At 46.8% G+C, this 12,476-nt stretch overlaps 5 protein-coding genes across 5 annotated transcripts; 2 read left to right on the forward strand and 3 right to left on the reverse strand.

Annotated features, from left to right (window-relative positions):
- Positions 1-334: 334 nt before the first annotated feature.
- Positions 335-1,382, forward strand: TRIVIDRAFT_65375 (uncharacterized protein; the record flags this gene model as incomplete). Its single annotated transcript, XM_014095606.1, has 2 exons — positions 335-377; positions 424-1,382. 2 exons carry the CDS (start codon positions 335-337, stop codon positions 1,380-1,382), a joined length of 1,002 nt encoding a protein of 333 aa, XP_013951081.1.
- Positions 1,383-2,428: 1,046 nt separating this feature from the next.
- TRIVIDRAFT_128628 (uncharacterized protein) lies at positions 2,429-3,484 on the forward strand (the record flags this gene model as incomplete). Its single annotated transcript, XM_014095607.1, has 3 exons — positions 2,429-2,878; positions 2,975-3,108; positions 3,241-3,484. Coding segments are annotated over 3 exons (828 nt in total), but the record flags the coding sequence as incomplete, so codon positions are not given.
- Positions 3,485-4,373: 889 nt separating this feature from the next.
- Positions 4,374-6,954, reverse strand: TRIVIDRAFT_123060 (uncharacterized protein; the record flags this gene model as incomplete). The annotated part of the gene is made up of 2 exons (XM_014095608.1): positions 4,374-5,721; positions 5,798-6,954. Coding segments are annotated over 2 exons (2,505 nt in total), but the record flags the coding sequence as incomplete, so codon positions are not given.
- A 1,805-nt stretch (positions 6,955-8,759) lies between these two features.
- On the reverse strand, positions 8,760-10,355 carry TRIVIDRAFT_126604 (uncharacterized protein; the record flags this gene model as incomplete). The annotated part of the gene is made up of 3 exons (XM_014095609.2): positions 8,760-9,355; positions 9,449-10,013; positions 10,092-10,355. Coding segments are annotated over 3 exons (1,425 nt in total), but the record flags the coding sequence as incomplete, so codon positions are not given.
- Positions 10,356-11,166: 811 nt separating this feature from the next.
- On the reverse strand, positions 11,167-11,776 carry TRIVIDRAFT_227735 (uncharacterized protein; the record flags this gene model as incomplete). The annotated part of the gene is made up of 2 exons (XM_014095610.1): positions 11,167-11,687; positions 11,737-11,776. 2 exons carry the CDS (start codon positions 11,774-11,776, stop codon positions 11,167-11,169), a joined length of 561 nt encoding a protein of 186 aa, XP_013951085.1.
- Between the last annotated feature and the right edge of the window lie 700 nt (positions 11,777-12,476).

The raw sequence follows: 12,476 nt of genomic DNA on the forward strand, positions 1-12,476 counted from the left end.
CTGCGTTGCAGCATATAGTTGCCCAAGTCTTTGTTGTAAGACATTAATCAGCGCAAAACTACATAGCTTTCTATCCATGTTGTTCTTTACCATTCCGAAATAATTGCTTTTTACTTAGAGGAAATTTTTAATCCTTATCTCATTTGTCATCCCAATCAAACGAATCCTGCTAGCAATCTTAATATATGCAGAGCAAAAGTATTTAAAGGCTAGCAATGGACGGTTGAATTTGCGTTTATTCAACACTTCTTCAATTGCAACCGCAAAAGTTTCAGAATCTTTTTTAAAACATACCCAAGTTTATTTACCTTAATTTTATCGAACATTTATTATCATGACCTCTATCTTATTCCTCGGAGTGTCAGGGCAGATTGGAGGTAAGTTGAGGCGACAGTTACGGGAAGCTATTCTAACTGGGTACAGGAGCCTTCATTACGGCTTTCCGCGAGAAATATCTTGATATCCCGGTTACATTTTACCTCCGGAGCACTGAGTTGGATAGTGTCCTGCACGACCTGGGAAATACCACTATCATCCACGGAACCTTCGATCAGCTTGATGAAATCGAGAGGTTGGCGTCGTCGCACCCCTTTGTCTTCAACTTTGCGGCTTCGATGAATGTTCCCGTCACGGAAGCAATCATCCGGGGCGTACGCACACGCAAGGTTCAGACAGGGGCTACCTCAGTCGTGTATCATCTCAGCGGGGCCGGCAACTTTGTCGACAACAGCAAGTCTGGAGACTATATACCTACGAACCATCGCTTTGATGACGCGAACCCAGATGATGTCCGTACTGTCAGTGCGGCCAATTTGCCAAACGGTCCATGTGACGAGCTGCTCTTTGCGGCCGCCTCAACAGGAGAGGCCAAGGTGTATTTTGTTTGCCCGGGAGGAACTTACGGCCACAGCCATCGCCATGTTGGTAGATCTGTTGGATCAGCCTCAGCATTTGCCCCTGGAAGATGGGTAGATTACATGACGCAAAATACGGAAGCTCTTGGCTTTGGAGCCTACGTGGGCAGCGGTACCTCCGTCTTTGGCGTTGTCCATGTTGATGACATTGTCTCACTCGCGATGCTCGTATACCAAAAGATTCTTGATACTGTTGACAGTTACAAGCCCGAAGACGTCTACCATTACTGGTACAATGGTGTCTCCAGCGAGGAACCAAGCAAAAAAATTGCCGCTGCCTTTGCCAAGCTTCAGGCCCGCCGTGGCAAGATCACATCGCCTGAAACCAAGTCCGTTGCGTATGAGGATGCAGGCTTTACGGCTAGATATATTGCCGGCAACATGCTTATTGAGTGCAATAACTCTATATCTCTAGGCTGGAGACCTCAAGGGCCAGATTTGTATACTACTCTGGAGCAACTTGAGTAAATGACTGCTTAGTAGAGTATTGCTTTAGATACCTAATTTTTTGTTAGAATTGGACTTTATTTAGCTGCAAAATTAAAGGTTAAAGTTGTGTGGTAAAAGTATTAGGATTCCTATTGTGGTGGGGTTGTATTAACACTTTTGTTGACCAACTGTAGAAACAGGAACAACCGTCCTTTATAAATTTTAGGTAATCTCACCTTGCGTCTTTCTTTGATTGGCTTCGCGTAAATATGTTTTTCCGCTATGTTCATGCGAGGTCTCATGACTTGCCTGACTCTTAAACCAAAGTCTTCAGAAGTCCTTTACTTTTTTCGCGTTAAGATCAAATATACGCAATATCCGCGAGAACTGCGGGGCGCTTTGGGCTTGCGCATCATGGGTAACTGTTTTTCAACAAGCCAGAAGCGCTGTGGCCTTTGTTACTTTGAGCTGGATGAAGAGTCAACATCTCTGGCCGAACCATCTGTGCAAAGATGTTACACTTGGCGCGAAGCACCCCACATTCACGATGATGAGCGACATGAGTCTCTGGATGAGCAATTGCCGTTTCCACTCCCTGAAGCTTGGCGCGATTTCCTTAGAATCCGAATCCGTACAAAGCTCGATGTATTCCGCGCATCTCGTAAGCGGGGCTGTCGCGGCTGTGAGTCTATCTTAAAAGCTATCAAGTCGGCGTGCGAAGATGATGGCGTGGTTTTGGACAGTAAATCGTGGGAAGGGGGCGTGCAAGCGACTTGGACAATGCCTTCGGGACGCGACAAGGATTCGAGTAATCTCAAGATGGAGTTTACGGTAAATGTTAGCAGTAGAGAGGCGCAGAGTCATGGCTCCGAAGCCTATCATTTGTGGACGATCTTAATCGATGTCGATAGAATGAATGGTCATGAGAAAGAGCACAATAGTAAGCTCAATCACTTAATCCAGTACATATATGCCTTGAGATCCTAACATTCACAGGTCATCCATTTGCTTATAAATTTCCAGCATCGTTTAATAATACTGGAACAAGCACATCTTTGAACACAATTAGCAATTGGATCAATGTGTGCAGCTCAGCGCACAGCACTTGCATGTATGGCCCAACTGCGGAACTGCCTAAACGAGTCCTGGAAATGACACCAGATTCTGAAAACAATATCAACGTGCGCTTGGTTGAAGACTTGAGTGGGCAAGAGAAATATATCTGTCTGAGTCATCGATGGGGAGCATCAACACATCTATGCCAAACAACAATCGACAGCCTGCCTAAGCATCTTGAGGGAATTCCCTGGAATCTCTTGCCCAAGACCTTCCAAGATGCCGCCAAAGTTGCCGTATGGCTTGGAATCAAATACTTATGGATTGATTCGCTGTGTATCATTCAAGATAGCAGTGATGATTGGAAGGTTCAAGCAGCTCAAATGTGTGAGATTTACTCTGGAGCTTACGTGACCCTCGCAGCAGCATGGGCTGCTGATAGCGATGTTGGTCTGTTTCGCGAAAGCGCTTCATTCAAAGTTCAAACTACTACGCATCTCGGGTCACAGGCTGTATCTTATCTGATACGTAGGGTCCCTGAACATACAACATGGGACGTTGCGGGCGTTCTACAGATGACTCCAGAACTTCCACTCTTAAGCAGAGCCTGGGTCTACCAGGAGCGTCTTCTATCTCCAAGAATTGTCTATTTCACAAGATACGAAGCCGCCTTTGAATGTGCAGGCAGCAATAGGGACAAAATCTGCGAGTGCGAGCATATTCCAGGAGGGATTTGGGGCGGCGGTAGCAATGGCGCAGGGGGTGGAACAGGTGAGTATACTAATTACCGCAAGCTGTACCATTTTGACGGCCTTCGCTCTTCCAATATCGCGGAGATTAGGAAATACTGGCACCAAATCGTGGGAGAATATTCTGGGCTGCGCATCTCATTTACATCAGACCGTCTTCCTGCCCTTGCTGGTGTCGCCCGACAGTACGGAACAGCCCACTCAGCCGATCTGGGCAGATATGTGGCAGGAATGTGGGAAAACTGCTTTCCTTCCGAGCTACTTTGGTACTGTGCCTCTAGAAGAGTTCATCATCGCCCAGATTCTTATTGCGGCCCGACTTGGTCATGGATTTCTACCGGAAATACTGCCAGTTACGCAACGGGTTGCCCGAGAGTGTACCCGGACGATCTCGAGATTCTCGGTATCAACTTCAATCTAGACGGCCCAGATAAATACGCCTCTATCTCCGAGGCAACTATGGATGTTACAGGTTATCTGGCTCCAGGGACTTTGGTAGAGGTGCATAACGTTAATTCAGATACAAAGAGTATACACTTCGAAGGGATCGGCGGGAGCTCTCTGAGCTTTCATTACGACTACCCTCTGAATGAGCCAGGTCCTCGACATATTCCATTTGGAAGCCCGATCTATTGTATGAAGACGGGTTTCGTATGGGGCGGGAATCACATATGCATCTTGCTGCGGCTGATAAACACGACGGAGAGTAAATTTGAGCGGATCGGTCTCGCTACTTATGTGAGCAAATCTGACCTTGACAGCTGGTTTGTCGGCTATAAAAACAAGCAAACAATTAGGCTTGTGTAAGTATGGGAGACTATGGTCTGAATTTGCCGGTGCAATATGAGAAGATTGTGCTTGTAGGCAAAACACGAGTCAACAAGGTCAGTGACAAAGGCATCAGCTGGTATAGGACTTTGCTGTATCTTCGAGAACCCATCCAATGCTTTTAAATACACTTCTTGAACAAATGGAGGGAATTCTTTACGTATAAATTTCTAGCGTCATCGGCAAAGAAATCCCATTGCCCAGACACAATATTCACCTTCCCATACATGTAAATACGTTCGCTATGGGTGGCAAGGGTATCCACATCATATCTCTCTGGGGGCAATAAGAATTAGGAAGATTCGGCGTCAATTATTTCTACACCTTTTCCTACACACAAATGACATCTATTTACTGAGTATGTGCATTCCACTATCGCCTATGCTGCCGTCGAGGCATACTTGATGTTGAATGACTGCGTCTGTTTGGTTACATAGTCGTTGGGATTATTCACGTCCCCAAAAATCTTCAGTGCTCGTAGCAGTACAGCATAGTTTCCTTCTGGCAATATTGTACCTTCTTGTGTAACACCATTAAACGCAACTTGGTTGATATTGGTGTTGAGCCATTTGACTGGATACCCAACAAGGCTGCCAGCTACATCGACTCCCAGAACCTTCGTGGTTTTGGCTGGCGTGTTACCAAGAGGGATAATATCTGCTCTCAGCAGAGGAACACCGGAGTCAACTTCAATTCCGAGTGCAGGATAGTCGATAGATGACGATGCCGAGGGCTGACTACCCAGTGTGGGATAGGGTATTGTCCATGTGTCGTTGTCAGGCGCCGCCTGTGGGAAGCGACCTGAGGTATGATAAATGAAACTATAATTAGGGTCTATATTCTGGGCATTTGCCAAACTTCCTGCCACTCCTAGATACGGAATCACAAGATTTTCGCCATTTGAACCACTGAGAGTAATGTATCCTCCATAAACGGGGAGGTTTGATGCGGTAAGTCCCTGAGGAAGAGTAATTTCGGCCGTAATCTTAGCTGATCCACCAGCTGGAACTGTGAGTTTAGTCGCTGAAAAGGATAGAGTTGCCGCCGCGTCGCTTGAGATTGAAGATCGTGCCAGGGTGGATTGGCCAGTTTTGTAAGCCTCTCTAGATCTAGAGGGTAAATGACCGATTGAGTATGTAATAGCTTCTCTAGCTCCATTCCTGATTATAAAATCCGTGCTGTTGACAAAGTAATCTGTATCGTTAAAAGAGATGCTTGACACGCTGAGGGAAGTGGTCGCATGAACCGCATCATAAACTTGCGCCAAACCGGCACCTTGTTGCGCTACAGGAGCGAGCCCGTCATAAAACATACCCTGATACGAGTCATAGTACTTTGTCTGCTTTGCTGTCGATGAGACTAAGCTCATGAGAGCCTTGGGGTCGCTGATGGACCGAGCTTGCATGATCAAGGCATAAATTGAAGCCATGATGGGCGCTGCCATGGAGGTACCGGAATCGACGTAATATCCTCCCATGTTCAACGGATAAGTGGATAAGATTGAGCCTCCCGGTGTCGAGATATGAGGATTTAGATCTGCCTCCCACGTGGGGCCCCAGCTTGAGAAGTCATCAACATAGCCGCCGTCGGAATCATTTGGATAGTATGCCGCAGCAGGGCCAGCTGACTGGGGCTCAATCATCGTCGCATACACTTCTGTGCCGTTACCCAAGAGATCTCGCCATTCAGCAGCTAGCTGTAAGGCGACCATTCCGGCGCCGAGAGTGTTGGGAGAGGTGTTGACGCTATATAAGCTGTGAATACGGTTAAAATGGGTGGTCAGCATGCCGTCAATAAAAGGCTCAGAAAAACGTTTCGTACTTCGATAGGTTGTCATCCGAGTTATAAAACATGATGTATGTTGCATTGTTCTTTGAAAGGTTATCTGCAATAGTCGAGTCACCACAGACATCCAGCTCCACGAGAACGATTTTATCGCTGAGGTCTGCCGGCGCACCATCATTAAGCGGGTTGCAAGCGCTCCAGGTACCATCTGTAGTCATACTGGGAGTCACAACCCATAACGGCAGAGTAATGTTAGGAAACGCACGAGTTCCGGGGATCCAGGCAAAGGAGGTGAGATTATCGGAAGGACTGTTCAGGCTGGTGAAACCTTCGGTCCCCAACAAAGGAGTCATGGTGTTTTCTATGGATGCCACTGACATGACTCCACTGCCATCGGCAGGAGTAGCTGAGCTGAAAACACTAGGGCCATTGTTACCGTTCGCAATAACACAAGGAACACCGGCGTCAATTATCCTGGATACCGTGATTGAGAGCGGGTCCTCTTTCCAGCCAGAGACGATCCCAACTGACAGAGAGATAATATCGGATCCATCTTCATACGCCTGATTGAAAGCCGCAATGAGAACGTCGTTGGAGGAAACGCCAGCACAGTTCAAGGCCTTGTACATGCCCAAGGTTACGCCATACGCGGCACCAATAAAGCCCAGAGGATTCTTTTGTGCTGCAATGATACCGGAAACATGAGTTCCGTGGCCAAGACAGTCGTGAGGATAGGGTCCAGGAACAGGCGTGTTGGTTCCGTTAAATGCATCGCCAATCAAGTCCATTCCATAGCCAATGATGCAGCCTTTGCCAAAGCAGCCACCCAGGACTGGATGATTGAAGTCAACTCCAGAATCTACAATGCCGATGCGGATACCTTTGCCGGTGTATCCTTCTGCGTGTAGCTTGTCGACCTGAGTCAAAACATGTGGCGCATATGAACCAGTGTCGTTTGCTGCTGTTGCTCTGGACCAATGGTCCGATAGACTGTTCAAGCCGTTGAAATAGCTCTTTCTTGGCGTAGATTTGCTACTCTCTAGGTGCTGAAAGTGTCGGACAGGCCACACATTTTTCACTGATGTAAGAGACGCGATTTTTGTAGATGTAGAAAGAGGATCTAAATCGATCGCGTCTAGCTGAATGGAAGCTCCTTTGAATAAAGAATATGATAAGCTCATCCGTTTAGAAGCTGGAAGCCCGCGAGTGTGGAGATCACTGAGTAGCGATGCCTCATTTTCCTATATGGGAAGATGTATTGGGTCAACACATCATCTTCAAAGTTCACTCATAAAGGGCATCTTGATGTCACTTACAAGGCCTTCTTCATACTCGATGATGTAAGCGCCGGGAACGTACTCCCAATTGCCGGCAGTTCGAACCCCCTTGATTGCTCCATGGCGTACGGCATCAGGTCGGACTCCTTCCGCAAGCAATAGGCCCAAAATGGGCAGCAGACGGAGGTGCGCGATCATTTGATCTTCAGAAGGGGATACAAATTGTTTCACCCGCCTGTGGCAAACAGCAGAAACTCAACCATTTCTCGCACAAACCCATTTGTCTCTTTTATATCTACACTCAATACCCCCCCCCCATTGATTACTTGCGCCTGCCAAGTTGGGAACATCACATCCGATTTTCACTCCGCATGCTGGCATGGTCAAGTTGACGAGCTTCCATTTTCGACAAAGAGTGGGCACAGAGTCTATTCAACCCTTGTTTATTCTGTGAGAAACTGTGTCAATTGCAACCGCGATTGTTGAGTCTCCTGATTCAATGCATTGGACAACAAGTCTTCCATACAGATACATGCCGATTTTCAAAGCTTAGAACCTTATTTTGCCACATATTTTACATAGGTAATAGTAAAGCCTATTCGCATGGATATTCCAAGGTTCATGATTTGAACTTGGGTTCTTATCGAAGTTCCATGTGGGATGGCGCTAAAAGCAGTTTCGTAGATTATCAAGTTGTTCACAAATTACGGCGGTTCCCTCGTATTGACGACCAGGGTAATAACGTAGTGAAATCATTCTTAGAAAACCAAGAAAAACACGGGCCGCATTAGATTTTGTGAAAGAAAGCATGCTACAAGGAATTCGTGATGTTAAGAATTCTAATTAAATGTAATTCAGATGCGTATGCGCTTCATGGTACTGAAATATTACACGATCTTGGTTATGCTTGTTGTAGGATTCTGATTCTCAGGCACATTCGCATTCCAACAGTGCCAGGAGCTTCCCCTTTAGGCAAACTGGCCAAGAAAATGTCGCACTGCTCTTTGTTCTTGCATGCCGCATTACCGTGATGGGGTTAGATGTTATTGGACGGGTACAACAAAAAGCAAGAGGATTTGGATGGTGAAATACATTTTAATCAGACACATCTAGTCCATGCCGATAATTGCTTGTCAATGGTTAGCCGGGCCATGATAAATTAATACAATCGTAGTCTCAGCTCATTATATTGCTTGTTATCTCAATCTTGACATATATATAAGGCCGTTCTTGTGGGTGCTCGCTTAAGCTATGCTGGGATCCTGCTCATCTGACTCCTCAATTCCCCATAAGACAAATTATCTTTTTAGTAGGGGGAGTGTAGCTATAGAATAGATTCCATAGTAGTTATCAAAAGCGAATGGCTTGCCGGATATAACGCAGTTTGGGATTCATACTGTCCCGTTGATCAAGAACGCCGTGTTATTAATCACTTTCCTCTAGTACTTGCTGCTCGTTGTAATAAGGGAAAATAGCAAAAGAGAGCTGTGAAATCTCGATCAAATTAGAGAGATTGCATATGTAATAGCCTACAGAAATACAGCCTTGGAAATGCAATGCCGATAATAAAGAGAGATGCAGTCTTAGGGATGATAGAGAGGGCTAAATGCATTTTGTCATTTCTTTTTGATAGTCTTACGCTTCCTGGGTGGCCTATGAATAGACCTATAGCTTACAGGGTTATAACCAGCCGTCATCTACTCCGTACAGCATCTCGATAATTATCCAAGGCTAAAGGTCCATCGCCGAGCCCGGAGGATCTCCAGCCAATCTATCCGAACCCTGTTCTGTAATCGTTCTTTCCATACAGCTCGAAGGACTTCTTCAACAGAGGCTATGTTCATCATCTTGCTGGCCTCCCTAATGCTCTTTAGCCTTGCTGCGCATAGTGCTATGTCCACCTCAGAATTCAATTCAGCACCAGCTAAAAAGAGAATGGGAGTCAAAGCAGAGAGTACCCCACTGCTTGGGGTAATTCTAGAAACAATACACATAATTTGTGATGCCAAGTGTGGTAAACAATACAATCGGCTGGGATATCGCCGATAGAGCAGGATTAGCGCGGCGAGACGATGACATTCAGAAAGCGCAATCAAATCCAAACGGACATTGAGGTCTAGAGTCGATGCCATTTCGTGGTCGTATTTCCAGTTTGAAAAATCAGTTTCAAGTTTGAGAAATTCAGGTGCATCCATGTCAATAAGCTGGGAATCTCGATTGGGTAGACTTCGCAGCTGTGTGATGATGCTAAACAAATTCCTGGACAGCCCAAGGAGGCAGTCAACACCTTGAGCGGCGTTTCTGCGCTGAAAAAAGTCTGAAGCAGGCGCGGATGTTGTTACAATCTCCTGGGCCCGTAGATCTTTCGTTCGTGGTGCCGAGAGAGTCGCAGCGCAGTCGCTGAAAGGACCGCTTCTATTCGATAGATTTGTTTTTGTTTCCGAGTCCAACACATCCTCCATGATGAGGGCCATTACATCATGATGCAAAAAGTGTCTTTGAATACAATCTGCGTCCCACTCGCTCCACATTTTCGTTGCGGTTGCTGGATAGGTTTGAAGCAATTGCCGCACGCAATTGACGCGTTGCATCCACCGCAAACTTCGACCTCCTGTTTGAGACTCTAACCCAATCAATAGCAGGAGAACTACAACAACTTCAAGCTTGCATTCCTCCCATTCTGGGCGCTCAGGTCTCTGCGTATGTTTTGTAACGAATTCACGCGCTTGCTGCTGGCGCTGGATAACCACAGCATTGAGCTCTTGGATTTTTTCTGGTCCAAGCACCGACCTTGCAAGATGAGCTGCAGCACAAGCGATGATCGCATCCATCACCCCGGTATGATGGAAGGCCATAGGGATATAAAGAGAAGTAAAGAAATTCGATGACGACTGGACGAGAGTGACTTGAGGGATGAAGGTATGTATGTAGTAGGTTAACAAGCGACGCTCAAGAGAAGCCTCAGTGGTGTTGAGCTGACGAGTAGACATAGTTTCGGCACCCAAACTCCTAGGTATACTTCCACGTGTGACCGCCGTTGCTGTAGGATATACATCTGTCGCTAAGCTTACATCAAGGTTGTTGGTCTCCGTATCGAGTGATTCCAAATTCGAGAGGATAACAGTAGACCTATCCTGATTCTGTAAAGAATTTGCTCCCCTACGGTCATCTGAAATCTGAAGCTTGTCTGGCCATCGGCATTCTGCATTAATACGGGTACAGGTGTGACAAATAGGGCGCTGGTTATCACAACGCTTTCGGCGAGCACGACAGGTGAGGCAACCTTGACGGGTTCGCGGAGCATAACGCCTCCGTCGTTGTCGAGGAATCACCTCTTGCTCTGAAGCCCAAGCGTCCGGCCGGAGGGCTGAGGGCGCGTGAGTGCTAGCATCGAGTGCTGGAACCGGATGAGCCACAGGTGATGAATTGTGATCTGGAAGTTGCAGGATTGTGTCGCACTCAGAAGGCAAGCTTAGACTCCCTTCAATGTCAAAGAGGTTATAGAGGTCAGGAAGGTCCATGTCTGTTGATTTCGGAGGCATGAAGGTCAATTCTTTACAGAATGGGCCAGAGGCACGCCATCTGGTTCTTCGTGGCAAGCAAGCTGGACGAGAAAGGAGGAGGAGGGAGCAAGGATAGGGCGTTTACGGCGTTTACGGCGCCGTGTAAAAATGGCCCTGGGGCTAAGCAGTTTATCATCTTCTGCTTGGGCATCGCATGACTCGCTAGGTATCACTGATGAAGCAGCAACCCCCGCCCCCACAGCGCCACCCTTCCCACGACTCTGCACCAAGCAATCACTATCCGATCCATGTCATTTAACTGCTTTTCTAATGTATACAAGGTCAATACGTGATACTGTAGCGGCTCTTAAATATGTGTCTGGTATTACTGCCAATTTGCCGGTTTTCTATTAGCTAGTAAATTGGCGAAGAGTGTGAATATTATAACGCCTAGTAGTGAAAGCGATTTGGTAAAACTACTTGGAAGTCGTTAAATTTAATGCAACTACTCTGTGCCATAGGTGTTGGCGTCTCTTCCCAGTGAGATACGGAAAAGTCGTTGGATATATCTTGGTTTAAGATACAATATGTAGTTTGATGGAAAACAGGATCGGCTTGCCCAAAATCAGACACTTGTGCCATCAAGTTCGGGGCACACACCAGACTGCTTCCCGCTGGCGGCCAACTTTTCTATGCAGGTTTTATCAACTTTTAAGACAACCCAATCCTCCATTCGTTTCGCCTCTAATTTTTCATAGAAGCTCAGTGCCCTCTTATTGTTCAACAGGCAGACCCAGTCCATTTTGACACAGCCTGCTGCTTCCGCTGCAGATGCCATCGTTTCAATGAGGATTCGCGCATACCCAAGACGCCGATAGTCAGGTACAACGTATAACTCCTCCAAACAGACACCTGGAGCTGCCATCCAGGTCGAGTAGTTGTGGAAGTAAATCAACAGTCCAGCAGGTTTCCCGTCTGGGGAAAAGATGAGTAATGCCCACGCAAATCGGTTGGTGCTCTTCACCGAATCCGAGGGTGGCCCGAAGTGCAGCGTCTTGGCGAGACTCTCCCCGGTTGCTGCTATCTTCGTCCCAGGAGCTTGTTCTTCTGCTGCAGCCAGAATAAATTGCAAAATGAGAGAAACATCTGGAAACGTTAGCCTGGAAGATTTCGATCTGCCGAGGTGTACAAGTACCTTCGAGACGGGCGTATCGGACTAACGGCGGGAGAGGCATAGTGATAGTTTATCTGGAAAACGCAACTCGTAAAGCACAAATCTTGAAAAATGAAACTGTTAGTACTTTCGTATATACCGACAAGTATTACTCAATAGTTGTTTGTGTACATATGTAGTTTCTACTCGCTCGTTTGGGGAATCGATATTGTTAACTACGCCCTTCCCTCACAAGAAGGGCTCAAAGTGGGCCAAAAATGGTGTAACTAAGGACGGAACAGGCTAGCTAAGCTGTCGCTCTGCGGGCAAGTGCCGTTTATTGACTGAAAACCTCTGTTTATGACGTTTATGTGGCACGAATTCCTACCTGGTGCCGGCGCTGGTGTCCGAGCTGACAACAATTGGGGCGACAAATATTGCCTCGTCTATCTTAGTCTCGGTATTCTATGAAAGGAGATCATAAAATGGCATTAGCAGACTGGAGTTGATCTGGTCTAGCATTACACTGCCGGCCGGCGACGCCCTCCACATACGGCCATTTATCTACAACGTGGCCCATTACACATATATCAATACTGTGGTTGAACCAAGGGAACTCTAAGCGCAGGTCAATGCCATTACTGGGAGCCACGAGATAAGACAGAGTGGGCTGATTAAAAATGTGTCGCAGTCTTGACGCAGGCAGTAGACCTGACACCAAACGGCTCACGGTTGGCAAAACCGGACAACCTTTAAGTTACATAGCATATCCACCACCTCAA

Source organism: Trichoderma virens, assembly GCF_000170995.1.
Source record: "Trichoderma virens Gv29-8 chromosome Unknown TRIVIscaffold_90, whole genome shotgun sequence".
Lineage (NCBI taxonomy): Eukaryota > Fungi > Ascomycota > Sordariomycetes > Hypocreales > Hypocreaceae > Trichoderma > Trichoderma virens.